The sequence below is a fragment of the Hippopotamus amphibius genome, chromosome 3, assembly GCF_030028045.1.
Source record: "Hippopotamus amphibius kiboko isolate mHipAmp2 chromosome 3, mHipAmp2.hap2, whole genome shotgun sequence".
Lineage (NCBI taxonomy): Eukaryota > Metazoa > Chordata > Mammalia > Artiodactyla > Hippopotamidae > Hippopotamus > Hippopotamus amphibius.
The window spans coordinates 167,621,336-167,641,883 of NC_080188.1; the positions used below are offsets into that span (position 1 = coordinate 167,621,336).

Consider the following 20,548-nt stretch of genomic DNA (forward strand, 5'->3'; position numbering starts at 1 on the left):
AAAGCCATAAAGCTGAGCGAATCTGACTCAAACTATATCGTAGCAGCAAGTCTGGTGAATCTGGGAATGATTGCTGGTATACGGCTGTGCATCTTCACCGGGTCACCCCAGTTTTCTATAAGGCTCCCGGACACACTACACCAGCAAGTCCTGGCTAGGCCAACATCTGCCCATTTTTAGATTCTCTCAGCTGCTGCTAAAAATTGGCTCCACAGAACTACACTGAGTCCTAGCCATGCACTAAAGCTATTCCTTTTTCGTTAATATTGATCATATTATGCTATTAAACACTGTCTGGCAAAGAGGAGAAACAGATACTGCCAAGAAAGATAACAGACAAATAAGGTAGCTTTAAAAAGTTCCAAGTTTAAAAAGTCCCAACTTATTTATCTCTCTCTCCCTCTTCATATTTACTAACTTGTCTTTGCTGTCTGCCCATGATGGATAGAGCAGGATGCATGCATCTGCGTACACAAGAACTACCTACAGCTCTGAGCGTACAGCAGTGGGCGATATATTTTAAAAAAAACAAACAATGACTATAGTAAAAACAGGCTCTCCTATGAACCAACCACCCTGTTAGGTGCTTCCTATTTGCTGTTCTATTTTTCTCTTGTTGACAACCCTGTGAATGACTTTGATCTGCCTACTTATTTGTCTGTCTCTTCTATCAGTAGCACTTTGTATTGCTAGCACCCAGCAGAGCACCAGAAACAGATCTTTCTAATCTCTTAGTTTCTGAGAGGTTGGTCAAAGGGAGAGTTATGGATATGAAGAACACTCACTGGAAGAGTGCAAGCATCTTTGTTCCCAGGTCAAAGACTGTCATTTGCCAGGAAAAGGAATCGCGCGTCTATCTTGGGACTGGAATTCAAACTAATGTGCCCTAAAGACCACAGCTGGTTCCTATGACCCAGACTTAAGAAAAACATATTTCCTTTCAGATTGAAATTGCCAAAAAAGACCCGTGCCTAGTAGATTCCCAGTTGTTCTAGAAATTGAACATCTCCCTCTTGGCCTGCTCTCTCTCCCCCACCCCCTCACTGCCCTGTCTCCCCCTCCCCTGGCTCCCCCCTCCCCCTCCCCCTCTCCCCTTCCCCCTCCCTCTTGCTTTCACCCTTTACCCAACTACCTTTGGAGTTACAATTGCAGGGTAAACAGCGGTCTCTCTCTCTCTGTCGGTAAAATCCTTCCTTGCACCTCTCGCAATGAATGCCACCCGTGTTGTCACTGCAGTGGAGGCAGCGGAATCCATTTCCTGTCAGTCTGTGAAGTTCCTGATCGAAGATGCATTGCCTGGACTTCCCGTTGCAATCACAGACTAGGGATCAGGAGAAAAAAGACATTGTCAGAAGAAAACAACTCGGGGCAGTCCTCCCAGGTGTTTGATTATTGTTAATATAAATGATGCCCAGGGTACTACATATTAATTTAAACTGCTCAATAGCATACGGTAAGAGGGTGAAATGGGCCACGTGATAATTCTGGGAGTTCTCGCTTCACCTAAGGGAAGCAGTGCTGGTGGGGTGTTGCCTGGGAGAACATGAGAGGACATGAGGTCCGTGTTGCCAGACTGTCCGATGCCTCAAGAGAAACCCAAAACCTTATGTTTTTATGTGAAAAGTCTTGATTTAAATATTTGCAAGGAAATTCGTTTTTAAAATTCTGTGCAACCCCACAGCATAAGTTTATGGGCTGGAGAGGACCTTAGGACTGCCAGCTTGTGCCCTCCAGCATGACCATGCAATAGCCGAGCGTGTCATCTGTTCAAGACCCATAGCACCTGTCCCTCTAGTGACGGTCAAAGCTGAGGAGCTAATATGTTTTTTAAAATTTATTTTATTGAAGTATACTTGATTTACAATGTTGTGTTAGTTTCTGGGGTTCAGCAAAGTGATTCAGTTATACATACATATATATATATTCTTTTTCATATTCTTTTCCATTATGGTTTACTACAGGATATTGTATACAGTTCCCTGTGCTATATAGTAGGACATTTTTATTTATCCATTCTATATATAATAGTTTGCATCTGCTAATCCTAAACTCTCAATCCATCCCTCCCCTACCCTCTTGGCAACAACAAGTCTGTTCTCTACTTCTATGAGTATGTTTCTGTTTCATAGATAGGTTCATTTATGCCATACTTTAGATTCCACATATGAATGATATCATACAGTATTTGTCTTTCTCTTTCTAACTTACTTCACTTAGTATGATAATCTCTAGGTCCATCATGTTGCTGCAAATGGCATTATTTCATTCTTCTTTATGGCTGAGTAGTATTCCATTCTGTGTGTGGGGGGGGTGTGTGTGCATGTGTGTGTGTGTGTGTGTGTGTGTGTCTTCTTTATCCATTAACCTGTTGACTGGACATTTAGATTGTCTTTGCTATGGTGAATAGTGCTGCTATGAATATAGTGGTGCATGTATCCTTTTGAATTATAGTTTTGTCTGGGTATATGCCCAGGAGTGGGATTGCTGGATCATATGGCAACTCTATTTTTAGTTTTTTGAGGAACCTCCATATTGTTTTCCATAGTGGCTGCACCAATTTACATTCCCACCAACAGTGTAGGAGGGTTCCCTTTTCTTGAAGTGGTAATGGACAGGTATCTCCTCTCCTCTCACTGTGCCATGAATGTCTCTCCCAAAGCCAGGTGTCAAAAAGAACCACAGTCCCATTAAGAATGACTTTTCCTGAGTGTCTAGGAAAGGTCACCTTGTGCTTGTCCCAAAGAGACTCATGGAGTGACTAACATCTCCATGTGGGACTGAAACAGCCAATGAGATAACAGGGGAAATCCTTAGTATTGTACCTGGCACACAGCAGACACTCAAAAAATGTTTCAGCCACGGTTTGGAAAAGATGATGAGCCTTGAGGTTAAAAGAGTGTATCAAATACCAGTTCTGCTAGTTCCTTAGGCAGATCATTTCATCTCCCTGAACCTTATTTCTTCTTTTATAAACATAGGCTGCATTATATGCCTCCCTGGATTGTTGAAAGGATACCACTGAGAAAAGAATATCAAGTCCTTCATCTATGCTAGTTCACCCCTCACTCACATGAGAGAGACATTGCCTCAGATGAGAAAACGCAGCTCCGAAAAGTTAAGTAACTTGACCCAGTGGAGAGCTGGGATTTGAACCTCTGTCTGATGCCAAAACACTTTCTTTCCCTCGGGCACACTGTCTCCATTGGCCAAGCAGCCCCAGCAAGAGCCTGTCTCTGGCAGTGCCCAGGGCCATGACACACCCGTAGTACTGATTTTAAAAAGTCAGCAAATGTACTGGCATGTACAGAGCAGCTGCCCTGTGCAGGTGGTGTCAGATCTGAAAGCACAAATGTGGCAAAGGTGACTAAGTATATCTGATGAACTTCCCTACGTGACTTCCTTACAACAGCTCCTAAAACTCACTCTCTTACTCCTTCGGATGCCAACTAGTCTAGGCAAAGTCAAGAACACCCATCCAGAGCCCACTCTATTTCTAGGACTTTACATTCAGCAGCTCAGTTAATTCCTACAGTAACACTTTAAGATGGGTTTAATTATCCCCATTCAACAGATGAAGAAACGAATGCTTACGGGGGTAGGTGTCTCACCTAGGGTCACATAGCTAAATGGCAAGGATATAATTGCTCCTAGGTCTGTCCAATTGCAATGTCCTCACCTTTCTATGTCACCCCTTTGCCTCCAAGATCTGGTTTCCCACTGCATGTAGGTATTCTTTCTACAAATCTCTCCTTCTCAAATTCTTCCTAAGCAAGTAAGATGTCCCATCCCTCCTTAGCACTGGTTGTTACAAATTATCTTTATGCTGTTTAAAATCTGCCTCCCTCCCTGTAATTTTTACCATGTGTTCTGTTCTTCCCTGGAAAACAAAACACACACCCACACCCCTACTCTCTTCTCCATTTACTTGTTCACTCATCAGACATTTCTTTCAGGCACTGTTTTATAAGGCATCAGCCAAGCCCTTGAGTATCAGAAGATAGAGTGTCTCCCTCTTTAGCCTTTTTTTCTTCAGGTTAAACTGGAGACCTGTCACCTCTAGGACTTTCAACCATTTCCCAGGTCATGATTTCTAGATTCTTCTTGACGTCCCTCCTAGGAACAAACTCTAATTTTCACTATTTTTCTTTAAATGACCAGAATTTATTACAGTTCTTCAAGAGTGGTTTGAACAGCTCAACTTACAACAGGACCAGATATTATAATTCCATGGATGAGCCTAACATTTCATGAAACTCACAGTATATGAAGTTTGCATTCAATTCAAACTCACAGGGCTTTTTCACAGAACTGGTGCCAAGCCGAATTTTTCTCAACGAATGTTTGCATAACTCGTCTTTTTGGATCTTGAACAGATGTGCCACACAGCTGTCACATGCTGTGAAATTTCTATCGAGTACCTCATTAGGCACAAAGAAGGGCTAAATGCACCAGCCAACGATCCTTGTGAGGTTACCCAGCTGCATCGCACACTGAGCCAATGCCCTCTCTGCCCTGGATGACTTTTAGGGAGCAATCTCAAAATAATTACAAACTTTTCATTGTGTCTTTTTTATTCAAAACAAACTTTTGGTGGTAGTAGTAAATTTCATAAGGAAATGTATTTTTAGAGCATTATTGCAAAAATAGATAGCGTTGTTATAATCTTTTTTCAGCTACTTCCCTCTCCTTCTGTTCTTTCTCTTCTAAAGCTCTACTGTGAATGAACCGATGTTCTTCCTTTAAATTCACAGCTTTCAATGGAGATGCAGTACAGTTCCAGTAAGCAAAGCCTTCAGCCAGCGTCTCCACTCTTAAAGTCAGCTACAAACCTAATGCTAAGTGACCCTCATCTTTCTCAAATGGTTTCCCTTTAAGCCCAGAGTTATGCAGGCTGGAGTGAGGGACCTGTGGGCCGCAGGTCTGGGGAGCGTACTGGCCACCTATATCTGCATCACGTGAAAATGCTGTGAAGACACTCTCTTCAGCCTTGTCCGTGGGACTTTGAAGTTGTCAAGCTGAGTTGAGCTTAGCATGTAGCTGCACCGCACTCACCTCACTATTGAATCTTCCGAACATTCAAACCCAGAGCGAGGAGAGTTTGCTCCTTTTGCATGGAATAATCCCTCCTGTCCTTGATGCATTTGAAACATGGCCTCTCTCAAATCCTCTCCCAAATTTAGGCTAACTTCCCTAAAACCAATGATTACTCATTCTCACTACAGGAAAAAAAAAATCTTTATATTTCAAATTCCGGAATATTCTTGCAACTGGGCTTAATAAAATGGAACTCATACAGCTTGTACCTGGTCTTTTGTATTCTGTGACCAATTTCTGCCCAACCACTACCGTGCACACATTGGTTGCCAAAGGGCACTGTCAGGCCAGGAGTAAGGCAACAGGGAGCAGTGGGGACTCTGACAAAAGGGCTAAAGGGAGAAGCAGCACTTCACCCCCAGCCAATTGTAGCCCCATGGGAACGATACCTACTGGAATCAGCATTTCCACTTATGATTTTTAAAGACAGAAATCTGGCTTTGGGTATGAAATCTACTGATTTTTAAATGTTGGCAAAATATATATATATATATTTTTTAATTTTAGCTGTAGGTCCTTGTTGGTTATCTATTATAAATACAGCAATATATACCTGTCAATCCTTAACTCCTGGAGAGAAGGGACAGATTGGAAGTTTGGAATTAAAAAAAAAAAATTTAAATAAAGCTGTGTCCAAGGGCAAATCTTTGCCCTTGACTCTGCTCTTCTAGCAGGCAGAAAACACATTTCATGCTTTAGGGAAGGAAAAATAAAGCCCTACTGTATAGCACAGTGACCGGTCCATAGTGGATATTTAAGGTTTTTTTGCCTTTTTTTTTTTTTTATTAATTTATTATTTTTGGGGGGGTACACCAAGTTCAATCATCTGTTTTTATACACATATCCCCATATTCCCTTCCTTCCTTGACTCCCCTTAAGGTTTTTTTTAATGAACAAATGCATGAATGTTCTCTTGAACTTCAGGAAACCCCTAGAGTGTTTCTACCACCTAAAGGACTCTGTGTGGCCCCACATGTCTGGACATGCTTTAAAAATACAAATACCAATATTTAGCAGTCACTCTCTTCCCTGTTCATTGAGGGGACACCTTTCTTGATATGACCCCAATCTAGAAATCAGCCTTTCCTGGTGACTTATTCTATGATTTATTTAGATTAATAGACCTACATATATACCGATAGTATGTTTTAAAACAAAAGTAAATTCTAAAAATGCTTTGTATTATACTTTCCTTCCCTTACATTTAGCCTTGTTAAATTTTATGTCTAGAATTTTTTTTTCATTTTTATTTTGTAACCTATTTGCTATTCTTCCAAATTTGGGACCAGCTGTTAAGTTTTATAAATATGTTGTCTAGTTTCCATCAGGGAGCCCTGACACAAAAGCAAGTGATGGAAATAAAAAGATGAGGGTCTTGGACATGTTCCGGGTCGGCTGGGAATCAAAGTGCATTCATCCAACAAATACAGACTGAGCATCTATGTGCCAGGCCCTGTTCTAGGCACTGGGGATTTAGTGGTAGACAAAATCAATAGATGTCCAAGCCTTCATGGTGTTTTTATGTGAACTGGAGAAAAAGAAAATAAATAAGATAAATAATATAGAGAGAATATGTGGATAGTGATATTTGTTAAGGAGAAATACATAAAAGAAGTGAAAGGAAATAGGAAGTTGGAGGTGGGTAAAGTTGAGTAGGAAGGGAAGGTTGAAAAGTGCCGTATGCTGGCTTACTACTTTATCTTTACTTTGATATCAGTCTTTGGCCATTTGTCTATCAGGCAGGATATTTTTCTTATAAATTATCATGAATTATTTCTATAACAAATGTATCAAACTACTCACCTGTCATTTTGTTGCAGATTTTCCTTTCCCTCTCCTGATAAATCCCCTTTCTCTCCAAAGGACCTCACTGATTTACTGATTTACTGATTTACTGATTCTTACTCCTTTTTCCCCTTCCTTCTTCTGTCCTCAGTGAGATGTTCATTTATTTCATTCACTTAATAAGAATCACGTCACACCTAACAGGAAAGCTGCACTGGGTACTTGGACACCGGGACTTCTTGAGCCAGCAAGATTTCAATAAAATAATGTTTTGTCAAAGAAGACATTAAATATATACTTATTTGATATACATTGGGCTTTGTCACATACTCATCACATTATCCTTGTTTTCCTCACTTTACCATGGACAGGCATGGGTCCAGGACCTGCCATTAAGCTATCACTGTATCAGAAAATACAGAAACAAATCAGACTCAGACCCTGAACAAACCTGAAGACTTATAGGGGAATTAAGAGCAGCCGGATCTTTCTCCCTGTTTCGCTGAACTCTGTATCATAGGAGCCAGGTCCCACCCACCACCCTTATTTGACTATTTATTTGTATGGTACTCTTTCCAAATTACAGACATCTCTTCAAAGTTGTGTCCTGTCCTCTCTCCACCCCCTCACTCCACCTCCCTAAATCCTTGCCCCATCAGCGGGGATGCTCTCCACAGCTAAAGGAATGATATTCATCAAGTTCACCCCAGGCCCCGCATAAACACGTTGGAAACCGAACGTTTCACTCAGATTTTCCTGTATTTCTTCTAGTCTAGTAAAGCATGGGTGGTAATTGTGTCTGACTGCAGTGTATGCTGCTTCTTTGGCACTGAAGCATTTATTATCATAATAACTATAATAGCATATCATCACTGACCCTCAAGGTGCTTCTTAGAAAAGCCTGGCGGGTAGTCGGATGCAGGCTGATCCGCCCACCACCACCCACACTCCCCACCGGGACGCACAACCAGGAGCTGCAAACTCTGCAAACAAGGCAGCAAGATGTGCAGATCATTTCAGGCTCACCTAACACTCCCACCCTCCCTCAAACATACAACTCCGCCGGGTCAGGACAGGAAGCTCAGGGGCAAAGGCTGTTTCCAAGCTGTATCCTTCGGAGAATGAAAGGAAACCAAAAATATTTCCTAGGGTTGTACTCAGGCAAGGTCTTGGAATAATCAGTATCAGTGGCTGCAGTCCACCAAGACCTCATTCTAAACTCCCCAGAGGAAATGTTGCAAGCTATTACGAGGTGCTTCAACAACTTGGCATTAATGGGATCATTTGTATACAAGCAGGTCCTCTTTCTATTGTTCTAAACTTAAAACACACGGCTCCGCTTTTCACCAAGCTGATCTAACTTCCACCTTTGTATGATGGACCGTCGTGTTTTTGTGTTCTAATAGTAACAACAAAATTTTAAATCCAAACTCCTCTCAAACACCCTGAAGATTTGGCCCTGCGGACCTCTCCGACTTGACCTTGGTCCTCTTTCTATCTCTCGTTCACTGAACTCCAACACATAGACCCTTGCACCCACGAATCCTGGGGTGCACCAAGCTTTTTCCCTCCTCAGGCCTTTAAGCTTGCTGTTTCCTTTGCCTGGGCACTATCTGCTCCCCCCCGCCCCCCCCCCCAAACTCACACAGTAGCCAGAGCAATCCTAGGAACATAAATGAGATGGCGTTTGCTCTCCACGGATAACCTTTCAACAGCTTCTCCCTCTGAATGCCCACAGGTCTTCATTCCCACCTCTCTCCTGGTACTTATCACGCTCCACCCTGAGTCATCACTATTCGTGTATATGATTTATTTCCTCTATAGTATTTCTCACTTTTGTACTCCATAGTACCTAGGACAGGGCTTGCGATTGTGACCACTGGATGAATGGATGGCTGGAAGGATAGTTGGTTGGAAGGATAGATGGAAGAATGGACAGAAGGAGGAAAGAAGGGAGGGAGGAAGGAAGGCAGGCAGGCAGTCTGACTCTAAGAAAAGCCAAACAAGAACCAGAATATACAGAAATCTCCTAGGAGTCCAGGGATCCAATATGAAAATGTCTTAACACAACTTACAAAGTTTTCATCATCTACATGTACGGCATTCAGTGTGAAAATGCTAATGTTGTTTGAACAACAACAACAACAAGAACAACAAAATCCATGGTGAGACGAGAACAGAAAGAATTATGAGAGGAACATGATACTTTCGTTAGAAGGAGTGTCTGAGACGTTCAGGTTTCTGCTCTCACAAGCTGAACCACTTCTGCGGCAGGACTTCCCGCCCTCTGTGTGTGAGCCTGGAGCCGCCACCTCAAAGGGCAGCAGGCCTAGGGCTGCGCAGGAGGAGGGGCGGGGGATGAGGCAGGCTTGAGACCACGAGATCAGTTTGCCGTGATCAGGCAGCCTTGACAGGTAGTGTACTTGGCTGCTGTGCGGGACTATCTCAGGAGCTAGGAATCTGAGCATCATGTTTGAACCTGACAGTGTGTGCTGGCTGCTATTACGTAGAGCTTTGCTGCTCCTGCTGCCATTTCAGCTGCTAAGTGCACTCATACTGATTCAATTAAACAGCAGCAAGTTTATAATAAGTTACCCGTACTCTCTTGTGGATGTGTCCACGTATAAACCACTTAGAGATGGTGTTCAATTCTCTTCCTTATTTAGAGGGAAGGCGTGTGCCTTGTGTTTCCTTTCTGGCACTTTGTGCCCCACATTCCCTTTCTGAGACATTGAATCCTTCCCTCTCCTACCTTTTTGAGACTCCCTCGCCTTGGATACTACGAAGCCTTACTGTCAGGCTCCTCTTGGCTGCTGACCTTCAACCCCCACCCCATCCAAGTCTTTGCGGGATCCTCTCCTTGCGCCGACTCTAAGTGTTGGTGTTCCTCAAGGCTCAGTCCTAAACCTCCATGCCTCTCACTGGAGAACTCTAACACTCTCTCATTCAAGCCAAGGGTTTCGGTAACCACAGCAGGTGTTGACAAAGCAAGATACTTCCCTGGCCCAGAATGCATTCTCGACTTGAGAGCCTCAGGCCCAGACATCTGCTTTATGTTTCCAACTGGTTGTCTCAAAAGCTCTTTACACAAAACATGTTTAAAGCCAAACATGTGATTGTCGTCCCTTCAAGTCAGAAAGCTGGGAGTTATCCTTATGGGGTCTCCATCCTTCTCACTTGCCTCTATCCTATTCAATGCCCAGTTTTATCAATATAACCCCTCAATAGCTCAAGTCCATCCAAGTCTATCTCCACTATGGCTACTCTAGACCAAACCCCTGCCATCTCTTCCCTGCATAGCTTCCTAACTAAATCCCCTGCAACTTTTCTTGCCTCCCTCCACTCAGTAGTCAGAAAAACTTTTCCAAATACAAAATTTACTAATACCTCTCTGCTTCAAACTCTCTGACACCTCTCTTTACTTTTAGGACAAAGACCAGAATTCCTCAACATTGCCTACAAAGACTTCCATGATCTAATCCTATCCATTTTTCCAGCCTAATGTCACATAACACTCCCCCACTGGGAACTCTTCATCTCTCTCCCGTTCGTTTCACTTATATTTCATTTTATGTCTTTACTTCCTCTGCTTCTTAAAATGATTGCTCTAGAGGAAAAGCATGATAGCGGGGAGATGTGATTTGGAGTTACCAATCCCCACCTCTCTCTTCCCTTTTGTTTGTTCAAAGCAGTTGCACTAAAAATTCAATCTTAATTTATTATTGTTTAGATATCTCTCCTTTCCTCTGAGTCAAAGAATTGGCCTCATGTAAACTGACAACCTTTTCTGCTCAGAGATAGCAACCTTCACCTCCAGGAAGTCAGCTCTAATGAGGCCCTTCCTTAGGAAGTCCAAATGTAAATAACTAGATATAAAACGGTGAATAAAAGTAAAGGTGAGAATAATATACTCACTTTAAAAAAACTGACAGATGCTTATTTTCAGAAGAAAAGCAATTATTGAAGTTATCTCCAAATCTGAGATATTCAAGATGAGTATTTTTATTATATTACAATAAAAAGATGATGAAAATGCTTATATTTTTAGTCTTAAAACCTCCTCTATGAGATTTTTCCTTCTAAGGTTTAATATGTTTCTCAGCTCGGGTAAACATTTGAAAACAAAATCTGAACATTTCATCACTTAAAGTGATCTTGGATTGTATGGTTTTATGAGTGACTGCTTCCAGTTTCAGCTTCTTCAGGCATGTCACAATATGTTTTCTAATCAGAATAAGAAAACTGAAATGGCACTTCCCTCACGGAGTTTTTTAACTGGATACAGTTCTCTGCCCCACATTTTCCACAGCTGCCTCTTAGGCCAGCACAGCCAGAACCACTGGTGCCGTACCCTGCCGGATCGTTTGTTTCCCAGGACATGTAAATGTCCAAGTACTGCAAGTAAGCCTGCGACGTGAAGTGCTCTGGGGAGAGGAACAACGGAGGTCCGTGTTCTAATCACATGCGCAATTGTGAATGACAGAATATGGACAAATCTTTTCAACTTAAGTAGTCTGAAGTCTTCAAGAGTCAATGAAACTCAGATCACCACGTTTTCCTTTGGAATGATTAGGGCTTAAAAGGAGTCCCCTACTTTCATCAAGAGTTCATAGCACATTTTATTATAACCTAGACTTAGAAATGGCACGTGTGGACTGTGGATGACTCAGCGGGTGAGGACTGGACCAGGAGACCACACCTGAGATGTCTTCCCTAACACCCCACCAGGGCCCAGGCAGACAGTAGAGAGAGGGAAAGAAGCCCCAGTGAACAGGGAGGTTGGGGGCGCCGATTTTTGTCTGAGTAGCAAAGGCGAGAGGGAGAGAAGTAAACTTCTTAAGAAGTTAATCCACTTAAGAGTAATAAACTAAAAGTGCTACAGGGCCCAGGACACAAGGAACAAGGAAGAGTCTCCCTTCTCTTACACCCGGCATCTTTAAGGGTTTGACTCCAAGACAGCTGGTGTCAGCTACAGCGTGTGATCAGTGATGATCGCGATGAGGGTTCTATCTGAGAGTATTCATCACCTGCATGTATCTCCACACCCTTCTGACCACAGAAATTGCTGTAGAAATTTCTATATTTCCATGAGATCATCTATAAAGAATAGCATCCTAATACAGAAAGCACATCTGTTATTCAAAGATCGTAGTGTTCTTTGATGATGGATGACGACTTAGAGGGCTGGGATAGGGAGGGTGGGAAGGAGCCGTGGGAGGGAGGGGATATGGGGATATATGTATAAATACGGTTGACTTGCTCTGTGGTACAGCAAAAACTGGCACAACAGTGTAAAGCAATTAAATTCCAAAAAAGAGCTTAAAAAAAACAGAAACAAAAAACCAAAGAGCATAGTGTTCCTCACTACTCTATATAAGATAGATCACTAATAAGGACCTGCTGTACAGCACAGGGAACTCTACTCAATACTCTGTAATGGCCCACATGGGAAAAGAATCTAAAAAAGAGTGGATATAGATATATGTATAACTGATTCACTTTGCTGTACACCTGAAACTAACACAACATTGTAAATCAACTATACTCCAATAAAAATCAAAAAATTTTAAAAAACAAAGAACATAGTGTTCTTTGAGCACTTGCTACAGGGCCCAGCAAACGGTGTCATATGCCCCTCTAAGAATCAGCTGAAGTAAACAAAGAACATTAGAGAGTCGAGGACAGCTAGAGGTGACCCCTGAAGCAGGGAGGACCAAAAGGAAAGAAATCATGCCTGAGGAGTCTGAATAAAGAAAAGTTAAAAAGGAAATTCCGATTTGTACAGAAATGCTTTTTTAAAATATACATTAAATGTGATTTTTCAATTGCTTAAATTTGTGTTTTGTTGGCTCCTTAAAAAAAAGTTACATAATGATTCTTCCTCTTTAAACCTTTCGTTGCTTTTATGGACAAGATATTTTTGTGCAAGGAGATTAGCCACAGATTTTTTTGCTATCACTACATTCCTTCACAAAGATACACACGTTTAGGTATATGTATGCTTCCTAGGCACAGAGTTCTTAGTTTTGCCAAAAGAACATGGTAATTCATGTACATTACAATGTTGGGGAAAGTATGGCATGCATTCCTAGCACCTTCCTTAAAGATTCTTTGCTGAAAAAAAAATCCACTTAAGAATAATAAACTAAAAGTGAATTGCTTAAAGTCAGAAGAATGAATTAAATGGTCTTTAGGAACCCAGCCATTTTTATGTGTCCATAAAGAGAAGTGACAAATATTCTAAGAAGAATCTGGACCATGAAGCCTCCAGCAGGGAGTGGGAACAACGTGCCCTGCTTTCCAGTCAGACAAACGTGCTGCTGCGCCGCTGTCACTTCCCATGCCAGATGGGCTGTGGCCTGGGATCTGTCCCTGCAGGTCTCAATGTGCGCAGACCCCCTCCTACCATGTCCCACATACAATCCCCGGATGAGGCAAGAGAGGCAGCTTTGGGATGCTGTTGGACCCACAGCTATTGCAAAGCATACCAGCGTATTGAGATGAGAAATGATCTTTAAACATTAGGAGTTCCCTTTAACCCAGAGCAAAACAGGTAGTGATTTGAAAGAGCAGTAAGTATGTATACAGCTTAATGGTCAATGTTCTGGCCACAAAACTGACCCAATCCTGAAAGACTTCAAAACACATACCAATAGTCTACAGCAGGGAGAGAAAATAGCCTCTGGACACAAAGATGCTTAAATAGATTCAAAACACTGACAGGTGAAACAGAAAGGCTTATTGCTGTCCCTTAACTGCCGTGAGCCACTTAGTCAATTCCAAGCTGTGGGATAATCTAACAACAGAGCTAAACAAAGAGAAGAGGAGACTTGGTAATTCAAAATCTGTTCTCTTGTTAGGGCCGCAGATACTGGAGTTTGTGCTTGGTTTTAACCTGCTGTTTGCTGACATGTTTAAAGGAAAGGCCACTCTATGGACTCACATACACAAATGGAGACTTCTGAATAGCCAGGACACAGATGTCCCATCTAGAAGCATAAGAGATGTTCTAATAACAGATCAAGATTCCATCAGGTCTGAAAATTGATTTACATGAAAATTCTTAACAAGAATAAGAAATAAGCCAAGGAGGCATCTTGTTAAAGAACATTAATCCAGCAACTGAAATCTGGTCTTGTTACTAACTGCCTGGCTCTGGTCAGGGCAATCCTTTTCCTGTGCCTCAATTTTCTAATCTATAAATGAAGGTCATACATGCTGGAGCCCAGCTCTGCTATAACCAACCATGAGAATGTGGACACTTACTTTGCCGCTCTGAGTGTCATTTTCCTTAATTATAAAAGGAGAAGCTCCTGTGGAGAAGCCCTAAGGGCCATTGTCATTTAGTTCCATGATGTTGTAATAAGAGAAGAAAGGGGTGAAACACACAAAACTTTTTGTAAGAAACACCCCATATAAGTGCAGCTGACAATTTGATCATCTTTCCAATGTTCAAGTTAGTGTGGGAAGTGATTTGGTTGCCCTTTAAATTTTTTTTTAGAATGTGAAGATTCATATTCATACAATGAATTAAAAATAAAACCTGGAAAAGAACGAGTTGGGTTTCTATAAGTGGTCAACAAGCCTAAAAAAGTCCAAGATACATATACATTTGCCCAATTGATCTCCACCTTCCTCTAATACAGCAAGCATCCTCACACTGATGTTAGAGGAAGAACCATTCTTTTCTTCTTTTCAGGACATAAGGAAGCACACGTTTGTCGGGGAGGCACATATACAGACATACAGCCACCCACAGACACAGAAAAGACTCAGCGTTTGGCTTTGGGTGTGATTCAAATATTACATCACATACCTGGGTGTTATATTAGAACACAGCCGAGTAATGATTCAGTAATCTACTAGGTCAATTTGTGACTAAATTAGAGTGTTCCAGAATCTATGGAGCTCCTATTTCTATACCGGTCTATAATAGATGATTCAAGTCTGGTCCTTGCAAATTTCTCTAGGGGGAAAATAAATGTCAATATAGTTGAGCCACTAAGAACTTAAATGGGAAAAATATTCCCAGGATGGTCTCAACATCTTAATTTCATGCTCCTGACGTTCCCATAAACACTGATCACACATCAACATTCTTCCTCAGCTTCTTGGATCAGTGAAGCTAAACTAGTGGCTGCCCCCAGTTCGGGCCGCTGAAAATTTAAGCCTGCATAGGAATCTTCAGCTTTCACTCCAGCCCATTTCTATACTCCCATTTACTACACATACTTGAATATAAGGTGAATATAAGGCCACATTTAAGTGTTTTCAAAATCTCTCAAATTATACAGCACTTTCTCAGCTTATTTTTGAAACAAAGTATTATTTGGGGAAGACACATTAACCGGAAATGACCTCAATCAATTTTTAGATATTTATCATCAAGAAAGAGGCCAAGCTAACAAACACAATTCTCGTAATTGTTCATCATCCCACAGTTGTGAGTGCTGAAAGTTGTTGTAAGTACGCCTTTCAAGATGATTATTCTGTGATGACCACAGTGTGCGCATTGGGATAATTTTTTAATCTTTTTCATGTTCTGAAAATGATGTACTTTCCAGTGACAGCAGCAAAAGCAAACTCAAATAGAGCTGTGTCTCAAGCCACCTGGTCTGACACAGAGGGAAAAACTGCATTAAAGTGGCTTTAGGAATGTTAAAGATGGAATTTGAACATAATTACTACATAAAATGTAAATGAACAAATGAATACTTCTGAGTGGTTATTGTATAGATTATGTGACTTTAAATATGTTTGTAAAACTTACTAAATTAAATGTAGACACATGACCACTGCAAATATATTGCTCAATGTTTCATCATCAGATTGGCCAAAGCCTACCCGCCCCCCACCGGTGGTGTGAGAGGGAGATCTTCCCACTGAGAAGTGAGAGATCACCTTATGTGGGGGTCATCTTATACGCGGGCATGTTCTAGAGAGTAACAGATGTGCTGAATCTGTATGTGATGAGGTCTGGTGGCTGGAGAAACGCAAGAAGAAATGATACAAAACCCAATCTTGAAATTCCAATCTGCTTTGGGTTCCTTGTTAGGAATTCCATTTGTTTCACTGGGTAAAATTTAGGGTTCATTTCAGCCTGAGCCAAAGGGCTCCTCATCACCTTTCCTGCACTAATGAAAGGAGCCTCTTCCAAAACTTCACCACTTAAAACTCAGAAGGCATAATGCCTTCTATACTGACATTCAGTACTGGCAGAGCAGTTAATTATAAGGATCATACTGAACACAGTGACTGTTTACTAGGTACTGTGCAAAATGCTTTACACGTAACAATCGTGACAATCACAACAATTTATCTTAGAGATGAGGGAACCGAGTAGCTTTGCCTCAGTCTCTTAAGTGGTAATGACAGAGCTAGGATTTGAACGCAGGCAGTCTTACTACAGAGCCTGCACCCCTACACATGATACTGTACCTCTTCAACAATTTAATAACAGAATCTATGAAAGTATAAACCTTTCCAGGGGTCCCTTCCACTACCCATAACACTATCCATGGCACTTCTTTTCTAGTGTCAGGTCACGGGAGAAACTCAATTAGTGACTTAAATAATCTTGGATTCTGAGCTCACCATTCCAGAACAATTGCTTTAAAACTTACCTGGTGGCTAAATCCAAGAATGTCTCTTAGTCCTCATTCTTTGTGTGTATTCATATTCCTACCTCTGAGTACCATTTATGACTCCCACATTGTCGAAACTCTTCCTTGGGTTAATAAAACTGTCCTCTTTCTTGATTGTCCTGTAGCCTCAATGCCCCTTCCTCCTCTTCTCCTTCATTGTTCTTCCATCTCCTTGTTAAGTGTTGAGGTTTCTTTTATCTCTTTGTCCCATGGAGTCTCATCTACTGTCAAGGCTTTATTTTCCACTTTTGGGCTCCCAACTTTATATTATTTGAATTTCTTTTAAATTACAAAATCAGAGTTCCAGCTCTTCACTGGACATTCCCACTTGCATCTCAGATCTCCACAGAAACTCACTCACTCCTCTTCATCCACTGCCCAACCTTGCTCCCAAATCTGATCTGTTTCTTATCGTCCTCATTTCCTTTAATGGCATCACTGTCTAACCAACTACACAAGCCTGAAGCCTTGGACCCATCTTGGGCTCCTCCTTACTTCTCACACTCTTCCCTCACTATTATCCCTAACACACACACACTTAGTGGATCACCAGATTCTTCCATTTTTTCCTCCTAAATGTCTCTGTGATCTGTTTCCTTTTTTGCTATTCCACCACCATGATGAAAGCCCTCATCACCTCTCATTTGGATTATTGCAATCGCCATTTGTTTGCCCTTCTTAGCTCAACTCCATCCTCTAAACCCTTAAATGAGTGACCTTTTAAACATGAATCTGACCACACCCACCCCACTTCTAATACATCTGCAGCCCTTCTTTGCCTACGGGACACCAACCTAATGGCACAGCCTGGCACGTAAGGCTCTTCACAACTAGATTCTTGGCTACATTTCTAGTCTCATTCCTATCTCCCTTCTCCAGTCACACCTCCTCAAGTGAACTATGATCCAGACCATAGGAGCTACAGCCACATTCACACCAACTGTGAGCTCCTGAAGGGGAGTCTTTATCTTTCTTAACGATCTCTAAGCATCCGACTTTACTACGCCTGTACTGTTGGCATCAGACTTTTTAAAGAAATGTGGTTCTTGGCATTTTAAGGCACTTTACAATAACATCTCATTCTTTCAACAGCCCTACAAGGATACACAGCACTATTGCCTCCATTTAACAGGCAAAGAGCAGACTCTAAGCTGCTGAGACGCCTGGATGGTTACCAATAAGGAACTACTAAGTGAATCAGCCAAAATATAAAGCCTGGTCAGGCTGACTCTAAAACCTGTGCTTTAGCTGAGACCAACTCTCATTATATCTAACACCATAATTTCACCTGCAAGGGAAGACGCAGGAAACAATCTCATCGCTTTAGGTTCTCAGAAGTGCATGGATGCAAGTCACTTTGGGAGGTAGCAAGCACCACATTTTTGGTCCAGCTCCCACTACATCCCAGCATCCCACAAATGGGAGAGCATGTGTGCTCTAGCCTAACACAAACTTTTCACACTCTCATTGAACCCCAGATGAAGCCCTTTGAGGGGGCAGCCTAATATTTTAAGTGGCCCATCTTTAAGGAAGGAGAAAGTCTGGAAATGAGCCGAAACACTGCTTCTGACTTAATGATGTAGACGGAATACTCAGAACTTGTCCATCCTTGAGAAGTTAGGGTCCAAACTTTGTCCTCCTGAGTCTGATTTTATTAAACAATTGCTATCACCCTACATATTTGTTTCTGTTATCTAGTGCTAATGCACACACATATACTCAACTACAGCCAAAAGGGAAACTGCTTCAATAGTTATTCATTACAGAAAACATATGTACCTCGTTCCTTTATTACTTTTATAATGTGGTCCCCGAAACTCCAGTCTAAGAACCCCTGGGTCAAATGCAAGATGTGTCTCTGACAGTAGCTGCTTACGTAGCTTTGCACAAATCCATTTCCATATTTTCATTTTTTAAACCAAGGAATTCTAGTAGTTGATCCATAAGCAGTTCCTCTGAATTCTAATATTCAAAGACTGTTCTCACTTTAAGGATGTTTCTCACTAGATTAAAGCGATTTATTCTGAGGGAATCTAACCCATATGATCATTTTCATAAGCAGGTTTTAAATGGTAGTCAAGGGTGATGGGTCGGAAGTTAATTCCAAGATTCTCTTAGAAAAAAAAGATTGTATCCAATGCTTTCAAACACATGCTACAGCATTCATGCCATTCGAATGTAATTCAGGCCAGCATCATCCAGACTGAAAAGTAACAAATGGAATATCTAAGGCAATTCCATATACCCGTGAACCTGGTCTCGGGTTCACACATGCACATGTGTGAAGATGGCTCTTGGACCTATTGAGATAATTATTGAAATGCCATCAGATAACAAGAAGCAAAAAAAAACCTGAGAATTTGGGGTAATTACACAGACAAATATCATGGGTAAAACTAAGTGACTACTAAGTAAAACTTAAGGAAAACACCCGTTATGTGTTGTCGTAGCCGACACACGCATACAGTAAACCGTTGCTAGGTGCCCAGAAAGTTTTGTTTATAGGAGTTGAACTTCTCAAGACTTGACAGCCACTGGGTGCCCTAGATAAGATCAAATGATCTATGGCATAGGTGGTGCCCATTAAATGCCTGTTGAACGAATATTATGTGAAAATACCATAAAAAGTAATGTTAGAAAGTAAAGCATTGTTAAGACTCTTAAGGCTCATTTTCCATCTCAAAGAAATGGGAATTTCAGAAGGGTGATTGAAGAAATTCCATTTCAATCTTTGTGGGGTTCACGGTCACAGAAAACATTCTCACCAAAATCTCATCAATAAAAGCATGCATTGGGAAGAGAATTCATATACCCACATGTTTGATATTGTTGATTAAACAGAAGCCTCTTGGTCAAAAGAGCAATCAAGAAGGAACATTTTTAAAGCAAGAAAAACCCTGGTTTGGCATGACCTGTTGGCTTCACATTTTAAAAGCAGACGGCTTTATAAAGTATTAGTAAATAATACATAATATTATTGTAAACCAGTCTCTGGAGGTGCCGCAGATGGGGCAGGACGAGGGAGCTCTCACAAAGTGGGGCTCCTCGGAGGCGCGTGCAGCCATCGCGGTCTGCAGGGAAAGGCCAGTTCCCAGCCCAGGGCTGCGCTGCTGCTCCTGGAAGGGACTCACCTGGCGTCCTGGAGTTGGCCCGGGCTGCAGGCAGGAGGAGCGAGAAGCAGAGGCAGCAGCTGAGCCAGAGCGCAGGCATGGCCGGGCCGGGCCGCGCCATCCGCCGCTGCAGGGGTGCTGCCCGGCGCCTCGCGGCTGGGAGCTTTCACTCTGCGCTCCGCTGTGCCTTCCTTGTCCTTGATCAGGTGGTTTTATCGACTCTTCTACCTGACTCAGTCCTGACAGGAAGAGAGCCTGTGTTTCAGGGTGTGACTCACCTGTGAATAAGGAGGACCTAGCCCTCGGGAGGCAGACAAACACACAGCACACACGGAGCTGTAAAAGCGCTCACCCGGGCTGCGGGCTCCCCCCTCGCCGCCAGGAGGGCGCACACCTGGCCCGGGCCGAGGGTGTGGTGCAGAGGCTGCGGCCCAGCGATGCCTTCTGGTAGAATGTGCCAGATCCCCTCCTTCTCTCCCAGGGTGGTCCAGGGCAGAATTCCTAGCTCGCAGCCCGCCCCTTCCTCAAACTGGGAGGCCCAGTCTCATGTGCGCAAACTCAGAAATAAGTCAGCAGCTCTCATCAGCTCTAGTCTGAAAGACATCAAGGAAAACAGGCCAGTCCGACAGTCACAACAGGGTCCCCTCCACCCTCCAGCCTAGGCTCAACCTCTCTCTGAAATACAGTCGTCCCACCCTAGCCTATGCACTCTACCGTCACGTCGTTCTATGCCTCACCATCACCTGGCTGGACCAAGGTTCCTCTCCTGGGTCCCCATAGCCTCTTTTTTTTTTTCTTTATAAATTTATTTATTTACTTATTTATTTTATTGGCTGTGTTGGGTCTTCGTTGCTACACATGGGCTTTCTCTAGTTGCGGCAAGCGGGGGCTACTCTTCCTTGTGGTGTGCGGGCT

At 42.4% G+C, this 20,548-nt stretch overlaps 1 protein-coding gene across 1 annotated transcript in view; it reads right to left on the reverse strand.

Annotated features, from left to right (window-relative positions):
- LAMC2 (laminin subunit gamma 2) overlaps positions 1 to 19,850 on the reverse strand; it is a 58,268-nt gene extending 38,418 nt beyond the window's left edge. Inside the window, exons 1-2 of the mRNA XM_057728143.1 lie at positions 19,655 to 19,850; positions 1,133 to 1,321 (exon numbers count right to left, since the gene is read on the reverse strand). Coding sequence (XP_057584126.1) covers positions 1,133 to 1,321; positions 19,655 to 19,754 — 289 coding nt within the window. The 5' untranslated portion in view covers positions 19,755 to 19,850. The remainder of the gene's footprint in view (positions 1 to 1,132; positions 1,322 to 19,654) is intronic.
- Positions 19,851 to 20,548: the final 698 nt, after the last annotated feature.